General features: G+C 43.1%; 1 protein-coding gene across 2 annotated transcripts in view; it reads left to right on the forward strand.

Moving 5' to 3' along the window:
• The window catches only part of LOC139047965 (actin-related protein 10-like), an 84,981-nt gene extending 67,137 nt beyond the window's left edge, over window positions 1–17,844 (forward strand). Inside the window, exons 1-13 of one of the 2 annotated variants that reach the window (XM_070522191.1) lie at window positions 185–433; window positions 995–1,067; window positions 2,463–2,542; window positions 2,941–3,049; window positions 4,983–5,090; window positions 7,011–7,078; window positions 7,493–7,575; window positions 8,839–8,874; window positions 10,575–10,663; window positions 11,419–11,495; window positions 12,248–12,329; window positions 13,524–13,725; window positions 15,534–17,844. In XM_070522191.1, the coding sequence (XP_070378292.1) occupies window positions 357–433; window positions 995–1,067; window positions 2,463–2,542; window positions 2,941–3,049; window positions 4,983–5,090; window positions 7,011–7,078; window positions 7,493–7,575; window positions 8,839–8,874; window positions 10,575–10,663; window positions 11,419–11,495; window positions 12,248–12,329; window positions 13,524–13,725; window positions 15,534–15,664 (1,215 nt within the window). In that variant the 5' untranslated portion in view covers window positions 185–356 and the 3' untranslated portion in view covers window positions 15,665–17,844. Of the gene's footprint in view, window positions 1–184; window positions 434–994; window positions 1,068–2,462; window positions 2,543–2,940; window positions 3,050–4,982; window positions 5,091–7,010; window positions 7,079–7,492; window positions 7,576–8,838; window positions 8,875–10,574; window positions 10,664–11,418; window positions 11,496–12,247; window positions 12,330–13,523; window positions 13,726–15,533 lie in introns of those variants that run through there. The other variant, XM_070522190.1, reaches the window with a different exon arrangement.
• Window positions 17,845–19,300: the final 1,456 nt, after the last annotated feature.

Below are 19,300 nucleotides of genomic sequence, written 5' to 3' on the forward strand. Positions count from 1 at the left end.
TTGCTCAAACTCGCTCAACAGAAAAATCAGATTTTTGTTTTTTGAAGCAGACGACAAAGTAGTTCTGACAGTTGACACTAAGCAAAAATGTGGCGCTGCTACAATAATTAACACTATTCTTCAAGCACAAGAAACAGGCTACCTCTACCATACCCTCTAGCACTTAGAGAATGCTATTGTATGTCTATGCACTCGTTGCAATATGTCAGCTGCCTTATCGACGAAATGTTCTTTCGGTTCCTTGCGTAGTTCGCGTAGACTCTTTGGGGCGTATATCATTGCTGAAATGTGTTCCGTCTCGCAGTCATGTTAACTTGCTCATCATAGTATTCAGGGTTTTGTAAGTGCCAAGCAAGATGCCGATCTATGAAGGAATAGGCATGGTGACCGAGAAAAACTCGGTGGTGTTTGACTTCGGACGCGCCTACACCAAGTGAGCAATGGTTCTTTGTGGGCGTTCCTAATGTAACCCACGATCTGAATTGTTTAGCCGAAGTTTGCGGTGATGCAGTTAGATCGCTGCGACGGCATGCTAGTTCATCTGCACCTTTGAACTATAGCGATGGTTAAAAAAAAAGTGGCTAGCGTCTGTTGGTGTGTTGCACCCTTTACCGGCGTGGTTTATGGACGTCGTGAGTTCAATCGTGTGTGTGCTAGTGCCTGTGCTGCGGAGCGTATTGCATTGTTCTTATTCACTGTAGCCGCCGTGATGTTGATAATGCATGCCATCTAATTCGAACTAAGGCATGGCATCAAACGCGAGACGTGCCGTGCTACAAGAGAATGTCGACGTCGAATGTGCCCGCAGATCAACACCACATTAATGAAATGTTGCCGCTGTTATACAGTGATAGCGTCTGTGTTTGCATGGCCTTCCGGTGTCAATGTCTTGTTACGGTGTGGCATACTTCGTTGTCGTTGTGTGGCGTAATGGTTTATCACACACTCAATGTTGGCTGATGCAGCTTGTGAAACTGGTCGGTTATTCTTCCAGGTGTGGTTTCGCGCGTGAACCGAGCCCCCGATGGATCATACCAAGCAGCGTTCCATTGGGTCGTAACAACCAGGTATTGAATTAGTATTTTTCTGTGAAAACGTTCATCCTGACTGTAAAGTGACGTAGCAAGAGAATCTTACGAGCACCTCGAATATAACCCTTCGACTAGTTAGGAAAAAACTTGGGAACAGTGTTTTATGCACCACTTACAAAGCACTACGTCTGGAACATGCGACAGTGTTCACCAACACTTCGCATGCCCTTTAAAGGAGTGCTGACGTGACGATTTCAACTTTTTATTATTTTATATAGGCGGAACGTTCAAAGCCTCCAAGTTCAAGAAAAAATACTGGCAAGCCTTTGAGCGCCCCACATAATTTACTGTGATAGCTCTTTCTACGAACCAGTTTCAGTTTTAGTACCCAGGAGGTAGACAGAGGTAAATGCTTCTTGATGCCATGATACATTGGTTCGCTCCATTTCTGTGATCGCTGTAGCTGGCACACCCAATCACAGTCAGAAGAAACATGCCTAGCCTTAGGTTGCTACATGACTTAGGAAAATTTTTCTTTGCTTCGTAACGTAATGATAATGTTGTCGAGAACAGGGCAGCATTTAAAGTCTTGCTAAGGTACCGCAAATCATTTTTCAAGCTGGAGGAAGTTTCACAAAAGGCAACCCAGCCCTCTCTTTCCCGTCCTCCTTCCCCCCCCCCTTTCTCTAGCTTATGTTTTGTTGTATCTCGTATAGCAGATGATAGGACACTGGACTTTTGTTAACAGGTGTTAACAGGATTTATTAAGCACGGAATACAGAGGAAAGGGTGTGGTTACATGGAGGGCCACACACAACTTGATACTTTTGTCTTCAAGTTCATAGAGGAGGAAGGTTGCCAAGGGGGAGTGGAGGATTCAGAAGGGGTGGGGAATGGTGGTGCCATCTCTTAATCTTTCTTGTAACAGCTTATTAAAATTAAATTAAGGTATGACTGTTTCCTAAACTTCGTATTTGAAGAGTCTCATCTTTTTATGTGTGAGAAGCATGTGACGAGTTTGTGCAACTTCGAAAATGTGTGTCAGTACTCTCCGGATGAGATTAAGAAGTTTGCAGGGACAACATGGCCACAATTAGTACATGACCGGGCTGGTTGGAGAAGTATGGGAGAGGCCTTTGCCCTGCAGTGTGGGCATAACCAGGCTGTTGATGATGATGACTTTCGTACATGTTACATCATGTTTGTGGTGCTTGGTAATGCCAAGCCCACTGAAGGGTCTGCAGGCTTGCTTCATATAGCACCTGACCCCTGTCAGACCAGCAAGTAATGAGTGCAGCCTTGCTAATTAAGTCTTGAGTGGCACTATATGAGGCACTTGGCAATTTCTCAGCTAGCCAGCATGGAGCTAGTGTGAGCCCGTGAAAGCTAGGAAAGGAAATGCGCGTCAAGCCTCCTTTGTCTTTTCCACAGATGCAGCCCATCTGGAACTACTGGGCCCAGGATGACCTCACCACCATGCTCAAGGAATTCATGTACACCCTGTACTTCAGGTGGGTTGCCATGGGTGCCAATTCTGAATGAATGGAGGCAATATATTGCGCTCTCAAGTTTGATGGAGGACGGAGATGGAGCAAGTGGAGATACGTGCAAGCACTTCATCCATGTCCTCTGTTGTCATGCTTTGTGCTCTGCGAAACGCGCTCTCGAAAGAGAAGGCGGCTGTTGCTGCAGGTATGCTAGCTTTGAAGAGGTTGACAAATCAAACAGCGTTTCAGGAATAGCCAGTGTCTGTGCCATGCAGGTGTGCTCTGTTGTTTTCACTTTCAGAAAAGCTGCAGCAGTTACTTCCCCTTCCCAAATTTGTGAGGTGGTTGAAGTCTCACTAATGCAGCTGTTATCAGATGTGTACCTTGATGTCCAGTTTTGTTTTTTTCTTCCTGTGTTTCAGGCATCTCTCGGTCAACCCCAAGGATCGGCGAGTGGTTGTTGTCGAGTCTGTGCTGTGCCCAACGCTGTTTCGCAACACAGTTGCGCAGGTGCTGTTTGAGCACTTTGAGGTACGTCTGCATTGACCAACTCTAGCCAGTTTATTTAGTTTTTGTTTCTTTGCCCTCAGAGACGCTCTGCCAAGGACAAGCTTGTAGAACGGAATAGCAACATCTTCATTCTCATGCTGATCAGTATAAGCTGCATCAGTGTTGCCTTTGCTGCCCTATTGTCATTTATCATTTATGTGTGTTTCATTGTGTGTGTACACTATAAGCATATGTACGTTACGTGTTGAAGTTCACACAAAACGTTTTAGCTTTACTTCATTAAGTCCATGTTCATTAAATCGAGGTTCGACCGAACACGTCTGGCCTTCCTGCCACTGAAACGGCTTGGCTTTTTTTTTTGTCTTTGTGCTAACATGCTGCTGGGCTATTTGACAGTGTTTAGCACTTCAGTGGCATTGCGGCTCGTTGGAGCACACAGGTGCCCTGAAGCAAGTGAAAAATCGTTCGCAGATGTATGCCAACCCTGACAACTGATACATCAAAGGAAGCACAGCTGTTTAAGTGCTTGTCCTCATTCCTTTCTGTGTCCCTTGTCCCACTTTGAGCTGCACCACCTGGCCTCATATATAAGCGAGTTCTCACGCCATTCCGAAGTACAAGGAGTCTATTTGTTGGCTCACAGCCTTGCTCGAATGCAGCAGCAGCATTCGGGCGAGCTGACGCTGGGTTTTCTTAGTGAAGGCTCTGATGCAGGCTACGTTACAGCACCAATGCGTCTGCTTTCACTGGCATAGCCGTACAATCACCTAGCTGACATTCATTGTAGAGCCGACATAACGCCATGTGAGAAACAAAAATTACAGACTACTTCTCTAAAAAAAGAAAGCTGCGCATATGAATTGTCTATTTACGGGAAATATATGCAAGGTAGGTTTTATTTTAGTAAGATTGGTTGTTACATTTCAAAGCCAATTTTGGGCTCTGACACATGACGGCATTTGGTGCACGAAAACCATTGCAAAACCCACTTTTTCCTTTGCCATTAAAATTTTGCAGCTTCACTGCAAAATCTTGATGGGGAGGACACGACACTGATGCTTACTGAGTACTGAGTTGTACTGAGTACTCAGTTGCTGAGTACTGAGTTGCTTGGTGTTCTATTACCAACGTATGCGTGGGAATACTAGAAACTGGAGACTTTCGATAAGCTTAATCCTTGGAGAGCCAGAGCACCTTAAAGACTTGCCTCATGAAAAGTGTACTATCTGCCACAGTGGCTGTGTCTTTGCTGGAAAAGAACATAAAACGTTTTTGTTTCTGTTTTATGATTGAATAAATTGTTTTCCTTAGAACATAGGCACCCATACAGTTATAATGAATGGGAACAGTGCCGCCAGCAGGCCACCTAAGCTGCTCATAAGACAGGAAGGTCCATGTTCACTGCACATCAGATCCATTTGTATGTTTTAGATTTATTCATTTATGGGTTATATAGTATGTGAGTACTATATACTAAACGGCAGTGCAAGATAAATATGGGAGAACTGAGACAGTTTGTGAAGATTTCATTCTAAGAACACTTTGTCACACAGCTCGCTTGCTTAACGTGCAGCTAAGATAGTTTTTTAGGCCATGCCAGGTTTGCAACTCTACTATGTTCCATATCATGACGTTTCCATGTTGGCATAGCGGCTGCTAGGAGACGTACGCCAATGCTGGTGCCCTCTGTACTCTACAGACACTAGGAAGTAGTCTTTCATAGTGTTGCTTGTTATGTAGTAAGCGGAGCGTAGGGGATGTTAGAAACTCGGTGGCAAAGTGATATCAAATTGAGGAAAATAAAATGGGGCGGTTCATAAGAGACAGGTCTCCAGAGTTTCACACGCTATTGCTGTTACTGCCTCGCACATTGTGTATGACTGTGAATTGTTTCTCCATCCCACATTCGTTGTCACCAGTGAAAAACAAACAAACAAACAAATAAACTGTGCAGGTTCCAGCCATAGTTTTCGTGCCGTCACATCTCATGGCTTTGTACACCCTTGGGATCAACTCTGCGCTTGTCCTCGACTGCGGATACTACGAGAGCATCTCATTGCCGATATCCTTTTACTTTGCACTTGTTTTCTCAGGAGGAAGGAATTTCTCAACAGCTTGGCGATAAGTTATCGAAATTTCTTGTGCTTTGCTGTTGTTGTAACTGTGGCTACTTGCCATGGTTGCTCAGTGGCTATGGTGTTGGGCTGCTGAGCACGAGGTCGCAGGATTGAATCCCAGCCACGGCGGCTGCATTTCGATAGGGGTGAAATGCGAAAACATCCGTGTGCTTAGATTTAGGTGCACGTTAAAGAACTCCAGATAGTCGAAATTGCCGGAGTCCTCCACTATGGCGTGCCTCATAATCAGGAAGTGGTTTTGGCATGTAAAACCCCATAATTTCTTTAACTGTGGCTCATCATTCTTTCTTATGATGTTACATAAAAAATGAGCAATTATTGCGCTTTATTTATTTACTTAGTAGGCATTAATTAAAATGTGTTGCAGGCAAACTTATGGCCGTTATTATGAACAGAGTTTGTGACGCTGAACCACAATATTAAGGCCTCGTCACATAACACATGTAAAGATAGCGCACTGGACTCGCATCATTTCAGTCTTGAAGAGGCCAACAAAACTGCTTGATCTATCCGGCCTGTCAAATTAATAAAGAAAAAAGGAACGCCCAAACACATCGCTGGTTTTTGTGGCAGTATTTGTCTGATTAAGATGTGCCCCCTGATCAAACATGCAGCCAGTTCTTATGGATCCAAAGTAGAAGACAACGTACATCTGAATCTTGTCATTCCACCAATTTTATAACAACAAAAATGTGGCATGTCTTCATGTCTGGCAACTGGACAAAAATAAAACATGCCGCAGGCCACAGCATGTCATTGTTTGTACATTCCGCTTGTTTCTTGAACAACTCCACAACCATCGTAAATAGAATAGTGGCCCATACCTAGACTATTTTGCCAGTTTCATCACGTGATGCAAGGCTCTGGCAGGCTGATGACGTATGACACGGCTTCAGTGCTGCTAGCTTAACACGTAAAATAACTTCTTTTACGAGTGAGCTTTCGTAACTGAAGCAGTGTGTTGTCATGTTGAGGCCAACCTATGCTACTGTATCTAAGGAAAACTTGTTCTTTCGCCACCTTGTAGTGGGAGTGGTGATTTCAGTGGTTCTGACAGACTTGCCACAGCTGTGAATGAGGTTTTGGTTTTGTTTCCAGCATGAGCAATTTTTGGATTGGTCTTCTTGGAAAAAATGATGCACATTGGAATCGGGTAAATATAGCAACATTCAATGTAGGCTGCCGTTTTCGTAGAAGATTCTGCCGAGGGCAGGAATGGCAAAAATGGCCATTTTCGGTGAGAGAGAGCATTTCTTCGACATACCCGCTGCTCTGTAGCACCGTCAAGGCACTTCTATTCTGTTTATCATTTGTGACGGTGATTGGCCAATCTCAGTGTTTCTTTCTAGAGAGTTGTAGCTTCTCTTTAAACTTTTTGCTGCTTACAGATCATTAGGTTACTGAAGCTGTGGACGGCAGTGGCATCGACACCTTGGGGTGCTTTGTCTAACTACAGTGCATCTGAAAAAAATTTCTGTTGCTTGAGTGTTCTCATCGAGAGTAAAGCATAAACGGACTGCTGGTACAATGAATGCACCAGCAGCTGAGCAGAATATAATAGGGCACTGCAGCATATTAGCTCTGTGTACTCTCACGTTAAATTCAGTGTCACCAGATGTCGCTACCGGCATTGCTGCTGCCCCACACCTGTCCGGTAAGCCGTTAATTCGTAAATGCATTACCATTTACGGAGTAGCCGATACCCTCCAACGTCTGGCGTCCCTCAATGTCTGCATCGAATTAAATGTACCAGACATCGTTGAAAGCCTCGTGTTTCTTGCAGTTTGGTCTGCAGCTGTAAGGTGTTCATTTGGTCTGGATTTCTTAACTAGCGTCATGATCACGTTTATGAAGGAGTCTGCATCCTCAGTGCCTGGCAGGCCATTCCCCTTGGGGGACTCGCCATTCACAGGTGAGCTTGTTGCTTCCCACTGTATTCCTATTTAACCGTCTAAACTGCCAACACTGGCGAGTGTAGACATTGACATCTGGTTTCTGTTGCGTAAAGATTGTGTTAGAGAGAAGGCCATGCAGGTACAGAGTTTGTAGTATAGTTGAAGAGTGGCAAATACTACACCGCAGTCCAACTCAAAAAGGTAGGTGTAGTTGTGTAGGTGTACCAGGCAATTATGTTGATTCGTTTCCCCAACGATGGGGCAGAGATGAATTTATTTTGATGTCAGGGTCTCTAGGCTGCCTCCTCCTCTTCTCATGTTGTGGATTGCATGCAGCCATGTGCTGCTGAATATGAACTAGCTGCCCCAGCAGTGCAATGTTAAGCATGCCTGCAGTTTCTTTTGTGTTTTTGTCTCTTTAACACATCCAGGCGGGTAGAGTCTGAGCTCATGGAGCTGGCAACAGTGCGAGGTTCATCTGACGGCGAGTTTTCGCTTGCAGAGGTGCTTACTGGTGAGCGAGTTTCTCTTAGTATTTTTTTTTTAAGTTGTGAGCCACAGCCATTTGCTCATTCAGTTATCAATGTTTGTAGAACACCAGGAAAGGTTACAAAGGTGTTTAACATGCTTTTATTTGGAACAGAATGTTGGAATTCTTGTCTTTAAGTTCGAGGATTTGCCACTCTACATATGTAGGAAAAAAAGTCGAAAGGAAAGCCATGAAATAAACATGTGGGAATCTCAATACAGCGAACTTGTATCGAGCATGAAAGTATCTTCATTATGCATGACGTTTGTTTTGAGCATGCATTTCTTACATGCTGATATGGGTGAGGAACATTCTGTATGTACTTCATTGTATGTCCGTTGATTTATCCGTTGCCGGATGTACAATAAAGTTGTTTCCATCCATTTATTAAGTCCGTGACCATTATATTGATGCTTGATTGTACTGCATACAGTGGCTTTGCAAAACTGGTGTACGTTAACCAATGAGTATAGTCCTCTGGAAAAATGTCTAAGCCTAGCCTCCGTCGAAATAGTGTGCCTGGTATCCAAGCCAAGTCCCAAGGCATGCCTCTGTTCACATATACATGAGTTTCTTACAGACTACACAAGTTCCAGTGCATAACGAGCTGCACACACAGTTGCCAACAAAAACATGTCATTATGAACTGGCACTATGGGCCTACATGTATTTTTCAGGAATTTCAAGAAGAGACAGGATTTTTTTTCTAAACATCAGCGTTTGTGTCAGGATGTATAACCGCTTTCGCTGCCTTCTTTGCAACTTCAAAACAGTATGCAATCTGTGTTGTAATTCGGGGCCGTTTATAATCACAAAAGCATTCAATGTGCAACCAGCGGCACGGACACAAACGCACACAGCACTTTGTGTTTGTGTAATCCTGTGCATGCAATTCTGTTGCTTCTCTGTGTGTATGCACTGGTTGTGCTAAACTGAATGCTCTCATAGGGGAAGCGCACTAGAACACGGTACAAAAAGAAGGCACATAGAAAAACAACACATTCGCCTTTTTTTCTGTGTTGCTTCATATTGCCTGTGTCCTTAGCACTGTTTTGGCATGAATGCTAATAACGAATCAGCTAATGCTTTCACATTAACTGAATGTTGTTGTGAAAGCATGCAATGCTGCAATCCTCACCAAATGCAGGGTTTCTAAACAGTGATGAAAACGTTCAGTGAACTGTACTTATCATGTCAACTATTACATCTATACCTTATACCTTTCTTTCATTTTTTTTTGTTGCACAGATCCTATCAGGGAATCTGTTCTAGAAGACATAAAAGGTAAGAATGCATGTTTTGTTGTGTTTGTTTTTGTATAGAAGAGTGAAGTAAAAAAGGTGTGTGTTTTTGAGGTTCATCAAAACGCTGACGGTGGCCAATTTGTCCGTACGATTCCAAAGCGCTACTGCTGGGGCTCGCTGAGTTAGACATCGAAAGAGTAGGCAAACTGCTGGGGCCATATTATAGGAACGATCACTTACAAGGATAATTTCCCTTTCGCTAGATTTCACGTGACTGTCACTAGACGCGTTGGCATCTACAAGCGGCATCATTCGTGGCGTAGTGCCAAGCACACTGTCTTCGCACAGTGGCAGGAACACTGTCACCTGTGGATGCCAAAACCTCCTGTGTTAGTCATGCAAAAACTTGTTAAAGTATCCCCGACAGTGACAGTCTGAGAATACTATCCCTGGTAAATTGCTTGAGAGTTGAAATCTTCGACGAAACCAGAACCATGTTCGTGGCGTTAAAGACATCCTACTGTCAAAACCATTGACTTCGCATGATGGTAGCTGAAAAATTTTTGTCTATCATGGCGACGATGTTGTGCTGCTTTCAGTCTTAAATTACAAAAGCTGATTCAAAAGTTGTTGTTTTGCATTCTAGTTTGATTGACAACAGTGAAGTTGCAATATGTGCATTTGGTACTCTGAATTGTTGGATATATCCAGAGCTGGAGACATTGGCAGATGAACTAGGAAAATGGTTGCTCTAGGCATGGGCCACCATCCTTTTTGCAATTGTAGTGGAGTGATTTAGGAGATACAGAATAGTAGCACCAAGAACAATGGATTGGCTGCAGTCAGGGTGATATGTTGTGCAATAGCAATGACATGTTGTCCAAGGTTGTTGACAATGGACATTAAGTGTAAATAAATTTCTAGCCAGTGAAGGTAAACTTGGCAGGTTTCATTTTCATTTCTGATTGCCAGAATCTGAGGCATGCTGCATTTTTTGTGTTATGAAATTATATGCCTATTAGACCTTGATGCATATTGTTTTCTACTCTGAATCCTCAAACATTGAATGCGTTAGATTTGGGTAAATACTGCCCAGTGAAGCAATAGTGTGTTTGGATGTTTTTTCTGTGTTTTATTTTAATTTGACCGGCCAGATAATTTGAGTGATTCTGTCTGTCTAGTTGAGGTCAAATTGATGGAAGTCAACTGTACTGCGAATACCTTTCCCTGCCAAAAATCGTTCCACATCAGCACGTTAAAGCACATTGCTGTTTGAGCACAGCATCATCAGATTTCACAACCGGCATTGCCATTTGCACTTCCATCCTGGAATTCTAAAAGCACCGAGAAAAGTTTTGCACAAACCATCGACGGTGATTGTCAATGTAAGCAAATAGCTGAATGCTTCTGGAAAGCTATTCGCTTTTTTAGAGTGTTGCTTTTGACAGCATATATTTGTTGTAGTGAAGATACTATGTAGGTAGCATTTGTTATTTTATTGCGTAATTCCTTAGAGAACAGAGCTGTTAGCCAGTCCATCTGTGGCCACTGATCACTAAAATGGGCAAGAGAGCCAAAGTAAGCTATTCACTTTAAAAAAAAAACATGCATACTGGGGCCCGACTGTGTTGTGTCAGCACGGCTTTTACATTGAGGCTGAAAATCTTCATTATCCTAATGGAAAGAAGGAAAACAAAAATAAAATGTTTAATTTTAGTTTCGTTTTGTTTTTCTTGGCAGTCCGCACTTGTTTTGTGACTACCCGCGAGAGGGCGCTAAAGCTGCAGGTTTGGGGATTCGCAAGGAGCAACAATGCTGAAGTCATTCCGGTGGGCATCATTTTTCTATATCTTGTGTGTTTTCTTGTTTAAATATGACAATGGTCATTTTCTCTCCCATGAACTTTCATCCATCCTGCAGACTTCTACAGAACTGATTTGCCTTGTTAAGTGTCCCTCTTCTTCGAGTTGTCGATTAATTGGCCCTCGCCTTGCAACCTACTAGCCTCCTGGTTAAGCTCACATGGTGGAGCGACTGCCCCAGAAAGGCGTTTGGTCCTGAGTTTGATCCCTGGAACAGGACAAATTTTTCTTAAACTGTAAAGCTTTCTTTCTGCAAACCAATATTGGGTTTCTTTTGTAACTTCGTGCTACCGTCGGGTTTGTCCACCTCCTCTCAAGGTGGCCAAATTTCATGTGGCGAAACAGCTCAGCTGCAAAAAAATGCTACGAAATTTGTGGGATCACACTGACGTGCCCCCATTGAGGCTTTTGCTTGAAATCCATGAAAGAAAAGTTTGTCCTTCATTCTTGTCAGTTGTAATCTCGCAGGTCTTTACACCAAATAAATGAGAACGAACCTTTCAAGAAATGCTGTACTTGCCGAGAGTAGGTTATTCTTTAGTCGCCTGTTTAATCTTGGCATCTACATTCATAGGCATGATGCATTAAAAGGATTGTGCCATGGATCGTAGCAATTCTTGAGAAGCTCCTGTGACCTTTTCACCTTTTTTATGCATGTGTTTTAATGCATGTTTTACTGCCTGTCTGCCATCATGGCTCGGTGCTCTTCTACCTTTCGTCAGGATCCTCCTCCCCCGCCACCAGAGGTCAAATATCCTTTGGACGGCGACAAGATCATCACCATTCCGGGGTCGCTAAGGTGAATGATTTTTCAAGATATGACAGCTTTAAAGTTTTATGTTGGCAGCAGGGCTGGAATTAGATTTATTCCATATTCGCTTCAGTTAGTCGAACCTCGATATAACAAATGAAGATATAATGACTTATTGGGTATACGGAAGTAAATCTAAAATGCTTCTTGCCAACATCAGCATGTAATGAACGCCTGCCTATCATGAATATTGGATATAACGAAGGTATTTTCATGTCACACATGACTTGCTTATGTCATTGAAAGCGAGAAATTGAATGGAAATGTAATGGTACCCGGTTGTGTGCGAATGGAGCGGGAATGGAATGGCTTCGTCTCCAAGAACGTTCGTTCACTTTTACCGTGAACTCCCCCACGAGCACTCATAGGCACTCGGATGAGTTGACCATTGCTTAGTGGATGTGGCGTTGCGCTGCTCAGCACGAGGTCGCGGGATCGACTCTCGGCCACCGCAGCCACATTCAGATTGGGTGCAATGCAAAGATGCCCGTGTGCTTAGATTTAGGTGCGTGCCAAAAAAGCCCGGGTGGTCAAAACGACCAATTAATAGCTCTTTCCCCCCCCCCCCACCTACCATCGTCCCTCATCATAGCTTGTGAGTGCTTTGGGATGTTAAACCTTAGAATTTGATTGTAAGAAAAAGCTACTGTATGTTTTGATGTCTGGACTGCATGAAGGTAAAAAAATGTAGTGAATACTTATTGCAGTTTTTTTCTTCCCTGTCTTCCTGTTCTCTACAGAGAATATGCAGCTGAAGCTCTGTTTGAATTGGATGGCGACATGAAGTCCATAGCAACACTACTTCTGGATTCCATTTTAAAGGTAAGTGAAGTCCTTGTGGGTGCCACAAGGTCATCAGTTGCCTCACTTTGCTGATGGAAGTGAATTTGTTGTGTGTCTTTCATACATGAAACACTCGTGAATGCTGGTTGAAGCCATAGCTAGGTTGTGTTTTGTTTGACTCTGAAATTAGCAGTCTTTAATAAGGGCTAGTTTGGACAGCAACTTACGTAATATTGAATGGTGCGAGAGAAGGTCTGCATGCGGAAATGCTTACTCTTGACAGTGAAATACTGACCAAAAAATATTAGACCGTAGCCAACTGCGGAATGTGTTACCTTGTTGGCCGTTATCAATATTGCATTCAGAACTTCATGGCTTGTTAACATTGTTCACTTCTTAATGTAGTTAGGAAGCAATGTTTCAGTGGCTTTTTATATCAACTTTCAACTTTGACAGTTCATTAGGAAGCGCCCCCTCCTACTTACCGGATAACTCAACCAAATATGGGGCCTCCCTTCCTCGATTCCGCATCAATATTCAATATGGTGGCTAAGTGTAATGGCGGCCACTAAAAGTATGCAGTCCAGTCAGCACCGTATTAACAAAACTGATTTCTGAAGGTTGTTTCTTTGCAATCTTTATCTTCTTATTCAATGCCAAAACTATTTAATGTTTCCTTGGAATCCTACCCAAAAATGAGGTTAACATATTTGTCCCTCAGCCATTCACAGACTCACTTGTGATCAAGCTTGAACTACGAGACGTTCGATGCGCATTCTTTTCATTCAGCCTGTGCCACTGGATGGCCACTGTGTCACAGAAAGTCCAAGCGCCTTTCCACAATAAAAAAAAAAAAATTAAAACAACTTGATTACCTTGACTTCCGACCACAGAGCATATATCTACATTAAAACAATGAAATGATTTTTATTTGAGTTTAAAATAACAAGTATAGTAGCTAACTAAATTATATAGTAGCATGCTAATATAGTAACTGTATTAGCAATTTGTTTGCTGAGCTGTTCACTACTGATACTTTGCTTCAGCATGTCAAAAACACTACTATGCATTTTGTGTTATGTTTCCCATGTTTACATCAGCATTTTGATGTGTGAAGCTAAGCGTATAACAAATTATACATTCAGCTATGTGGGGTTAAACAAAAATTGCAAAGTCCTGAAGAGAGAAAGTCAAAGCAGGTAAAGCACTTCTAATTTTGTGGTTCTCTTCCAGGCTCCGATGGATTCGCGGAAGGTCCTGGCTCAGAATATTGTGGTCATGGGTGGGAGCTCCATGATGCCAGGTTTCAAGCACCGCCTCCTCCAGGAGCTGAAGAGCTTGGTCCAGGACCCGACGTACTCGCGGAAGATGAACATGAACACGTTCAAGTTCCACAGCCCGCCCAGCAAGGAGAACTACACTGCGTGGCTTGGAGGTAACGTGGGGGAAACTGTGTTACCTCACCGGCTTTTGCTGCGAACAGCAGTTACGTGTTAGGGAATGCACTGAATGTGTATTTTGGCTGTTAGTCTGTTCGGTAACATTCATCACCTGTGCTGCTGTCACAAAGCGTGTGCTCAGGGTAAAGTTGAAAGAAATGAGGGGCTTCCTGTCTCATGTTTGAAGCCTCTCGTATTTCGTGTCTCATATTTAGAGCATGCAAAAATCAGCCCTGGTGCATCATAGCTGGAACGGCTGCTGCACCATTAAAATGGAAACTATTTATCATCATCATCATTATAATTGCCCCTCCCCCCACGTTTTGTTGTCATGTGTGCAAGATATTTTACAGATTTTCAAGTCCACAAGTGCAGGCTGTGCAGAACAAGGCACAGCAACAGAAAGGGTTTCAGAACAGTTCATGAAGTTCAGTGAAGTTCACGAAATTCATGAACAGTTCAGTGAAGACCAGGGTGAAAGCAGATATGTTCTCTTCGAAAATGTGTCATAAGATGTTGCAATCACAAAAGTTCTGAAAAAAGTGCCAGGTATGAGCTTCGAAGTGCACCGAGTGTGACTATCAAAAGCATTTGTTAAATACTCTGGAAGTTCATTGGCAGCTTGAGGAATTAATGTGTTTTGTGGGCTTGGAAACAAAGGAATGACAATACACTGTACTGGAAACATAAGGAAAAAAGTCATTTATTGCCCCTTCATGCAAGAATTCCAGCTAGCCGATCTACACGCTAGAAATGAAACGCACTGAGGAATTGAGGGGGTCTGACTCGCCGTACAAGCTTAATGAGCGAGTAGTGTTTACCCGTGCCGGACACTGATGTGTGAGTGGTTTGCAAATGCAGTCTCGTGAAGAGTGCACCATTTGAGCCATCAAACTGGCCTCCAGGGTTTGGTCCCACAGAGTAGATTAACAAGCGTTCGGTTGGAACCGTACGCGACGTGACGAAGAAGAGGAAGCAAGTTCCCCTTGCACCTGAGTATCCGTGCCGTCATGAGGCGCTAGCATCGGAAGACTTGCACCATCTCTTGTCGTGCTGCATAACTACGACTCCCTCCACCATGTGTGTGCTATGCGAGGAAGCTGGATGCCAGGAGACATGAGCCACGCAGTCTAAACATCGGGAGATGCAAGAGGTTCGAGTGTTTCCACAGTCTTCACGTGCGAGTTGGTGGGTGGCACTGTGTCGATCATCGACGCCGATTGCATACCGTACATGTAATTACTGTGAGTTTCACACTGATGTTTGCATTAATTGAGTTAAGGGAATCAAGGAGTCACTTGAGTCTGTTTTCTGTTTTCCCTTCTCCAACAGATATATTTTTGTTGTAGTTTTAAATGCGCACAACAGCTACATGTGTTTGGTAACTGCAGTGCTGCTAAAGTAAGAAAAGTAATTTAGATGAAGTGCAGTTAATATTGCTGTACACAGACCATGCTATTGGTGTTGAGAGGTTCAGTTCATTTTTGTTGTTATATGTTTTTCTGCTCTCTTTCAAATTCTTCATTTAACTTTCACAATAAGAAAGGGCGCCATATGTGTGTTTTTTGGTTTAATAGTGATTATTAAATTGCCCCTCTAGACAGTTTGGCTTTTCTTTGGATTTAAGTTCATCTGCATGCTTGCATACATACTCTCGTTTTTTTTTTTACTTGCACAAAGTTCTTAATCTGTTATGACACCCAGTTTAAGGCAGAACGCCCAGTAGGATTATATCTAAAAAGGTATGCGTTTTCATTCCTAAAAGAAATTGTTTGTTGCTCAAACATGTCACGCATTTTTGCAGCTTCCATCTACGGCTCTACGGATGCAGTGAACGTGCACTGCATCACCAAGGACCAGTTCATCACCAACAACCGGCACATTCCAGACTGGTCGGACCAGGCTTGGCAGGCTCTGTCAAGCAAGACAGCTTGAAAAGGCTTCCCTCTCTGAGGACCAAAGATGCGTCCATTTCATCTCCCACGTGCAGCTCTGTCGTCGTTCCTCAAAACACAGCTCCTTTTGCCAAACTGTGTTGCGCGAGTGCCGAGGCCATGGTGAAAGTTCAGCAACGTTTCCTCTGCAGTGATCTGACATGCGAGAAGTTTGCGGTGAAGGCACTGCCGGCTTTATTTTGGTGACTCTTGGCTCTGTGTGTTGAAAACTGGAAGCTTGGTGTTGCGGCTCTGTTGCGTTGTTCATTTTATGTTGACAAAAGAATCTGTTGCTCAGTTACATCGCATCATAATGCTGTCTGCCTTTTAAGCTGGTGTGCTTTTTCCTGAATTACTCAAGAGGTGTACTGGTTTCTTGCTGGATAAAACTTTGAGAATTTGTGTCCCTACTACTCAAAGAGAGACACTCTTTTTTTTTTTTACTATTTGATGCAAATGGTGAAGTGAAGTCTGGGTTGGAAGGTCCTGTATTATTATTACCTTTATATACACTCTTGTGCCTTTTTCATCTTTCATGCGGCTTCTTTGGCGACCTGTGTGATATGGTATCAAACCCAGGGTCCCTGTAAGTGAAAGAAGGGTGAATTGGTGCAATTTGGTTCCTTGCAGAATGAAGTGCTTTGATGAATGCCGTGCTTGCAAGGAGATATCGTGTTCATGCAAAGCTTCCTTTTTTTTAATCTGTTAGCTTGCCATAGAATTTTTTGCCTATTTACTGCTATGCAACGCAGTCGTACATTATATACCAAGTTTCGGCATTGTTAGCATGCTGAATCAGCATTTCTTGCTACATCTGGCAGCCATGTTGTTGTAATGTATTGCTCCTTTGAGATGTAATGTCCTGTGTGCTGTGGACACTCAAAGTGAATTTGGAATCAACCTTTGCTGAGCCTCCCAGCAGCAACAAAAGCTTTAACAGTAACTAGCTACCTACCCTGGCTTAGAAACAAGACTGTGCAAGGTTTAAGAGTGATTGAGGGTTGCATTCCAACTTTAGGGCTTTATTCAAGTTGGATGGATCAGATCAGAGTAGTATATTTAAATGATACCTAGCTCAATACCTAATTCAAGGGACACTAAAATGAAGAATAATTTGAGATGTACTGGTTAATTGCTCTTTTATAACATAAAAGTAAAGCCGCTCTTACTGTCAAGAATGGTTTGGTAAACCATAAATTCCACAAGAATGAATGACAGTTGGCCACATTGCTTTCAAGTTTTCACTACATCATGAATGCTAGTTAACTTTTTGTCATGAAACATTGCAAGATTGTTGAGGTTGTGTGTTAATTGTAGGCTGGTACACAGATGCCATTATATACAAAGTCTTTAAGGTCAAGTGGTTTAGGGACCCTTCAAAGATAAGCAAAACTGTCCTTCCATGTCTGCAAGGGTCATTTGTATTATGAGCATAAAGTCAAACATTAACAAGTCAGAAAAAACCTGGAATTCATTATTGCATCCCCAGGTACACCTGCATTTGGCTCGGTCGACTTCCACAATTTAGCCAATTCTAATTGTAAAATGTAGGTTTACATTCGGGATGCACCATGCTTATAGGAACTAGTTACACGACGTAATTGCACATAATGCTTGTTCTGACAGCCTGTTCTCCTTACGTTTGAGTTTAGGATGATGATTCCCAACGTCACAGGTACTTTAAATAGTTTACTGTTTGTATTCTTTGCCAGGCATGGGTAATAGTAAAGCTATCGTCTGATGTGTAAAGGGTCAGAGGGTGAAGATTTTGGATAAGCATGTTATACAAGTTTGCACATTTCTATGAGGCTTGTGATTCACATATGCAGCAGCGCTGGTGTCGATAGGTCTGTGTGAATGGATGGTATGTGTTCTACATGAAAGTTGTCATGTTTTTGACGTCATGTGGTGTACTTTTTCTTTCTTTTTCCTCCAGCAGCTATGCCTTGGAAATGAATAATTGTTTTACTTAGCCACATTGTCAGCATTACAATTCTATAATTGATAGGGCTAAACTTGTGCTATAAATTATCATGTGAAGGACACTTTTCAAGTGTGGCATAGCGAGCACATGCAACATGAGAATGTGCTTCTGCTTGACGATAGGTGGGGCAGGGATCTCATTTTATTTTGAGGTGCTGAAGTATTCACTGCAAATAAAGTAATTTATGAAAAAAAGAATGTCTAAGTTTCCTCAGGTAATAGCAAAAAAGAATGTATAATCAAAAGGAAAACAGAAACCCCGCCCGAAAATGGAATGGCTTAATAAACAAATGGAAAACTTTAAGACATTCCGGCTTTCATAAGGAAGCCTTGTTTCTTAACAACGTTGTTAAGCATCGTTTCTTTTCTGGAAGCCGAAGTTTTTTTTTTTTTAAACCATGTCATTTTTGGTCGGCGTTTCTCTGTTTTTCTTTTCATTTGTGCCTCCTCCCAAACACAGATTATCGTCGAGCCATCGATTCAAATTTTCGGGCTGATCCGCGGGCGCGATGTCAAAAGCATGGCGACCGCGCGAAACAAGCAGCCGCCGTTCGAGTACTTCCCATGTGCTCACTCTCGTTGTCGAGGTCGTTCTCCCGCAGCCTTCTGACTGCCGTACTGCCAATGCAAAGCGTCTTCGTTGACTCGGCACCGAACCGGCAACTTCGTTCGCCGATGAACCGATGCCGGTTAGGCCTAACCTAGACCTAACTAGGCCTAACCTAGGCGTAATCCAGATCTAACTAGGCCTAACCTAGCCGTTAAGGTCTAGCCGGTGGGAGTTTCGGCCGGCATGCCGTTGCGGCGAGCTTGCCCTCGGTATTTTCATACCCACATACAGTGGCGTAGCTAGGTCGTCTGGCACCCGGGGCCCATAGGTCTTCTGTAACCGCCCCCCCCCCCCCCCCGGGTGTAGTCGAGGAAGGCGAGGATTTCAACAATTTCCGGGTGTCTTCAGACGTATGTGACAAACCCCACCCCACCCCACCCCACTGGCCCCTTGCATTGGCCCGTTAACTTGTGAGCCCAGGTAGAACCTTTGAGCGCACGTGGGTACTCTGCGTATAGACGCAAAACATTCTGTGCTATAAGCTGAGGAGCAGGAAAAGATGCCTCTGAATTACCTAAGCAAACAAAATAAAAAAGGGTTCTAATTCTTTCTTGATTTTCTTTCTTTTATCGAGTTCTATTTGTTTTTGTTGCTGCAAAACCAAACTTTGTTCTCGCGAAAGAAAAAAAAAACTTAAAAACCGCTTTTGATACGGTATCGCCGTTACCGGTTTTGCGATTGCATTATTTCACCGCTTTCGATACGAATATTGCGATTGTGTCATTTTAGCGCTTTTTTTATTGATTGCATGCACCACATTGGCGCTTCCTTTATGGGTCACTGCATTACAACAGATGGCTTCCACCTTAACATCATTCACAACATTCTTCGTCGGCATGATCGTCGGCCTTAAATTTATCCATGAGAAAAGTGCTTCGTCATGGGCTTGGCAAGTCTCGCAGGGCATTTCCCGCCTTCATGCATTTTCGTGCCCAAGTTAGAATATGCGCGCTTGAACTTTCAGCTGCCTTTATGCGCCTGATTAAATTTTGAGCATTTTTTTCTTGGTGTATTTGCGAGAGCCAAGTTGTTGCGACAGCAATT

The sequence above is a fragment of the Dermacentor albipictus genome, chromosome 7 (genome assembly GCF_038994185.2).
Source record: "Dermacentor albipictus isolate Rhodes 1998 colony chromosome 7, USDA_Dalb.pri_finalv2, whole genome shotgun sequence".
In the NCBI taxonomy this organism is placed as follows: Eukaryota; Metazoa; Arthropoda; class Arachnida; order Ixodida; family Ixodidae; genus Dermacentor; species Dermacentor albipictus.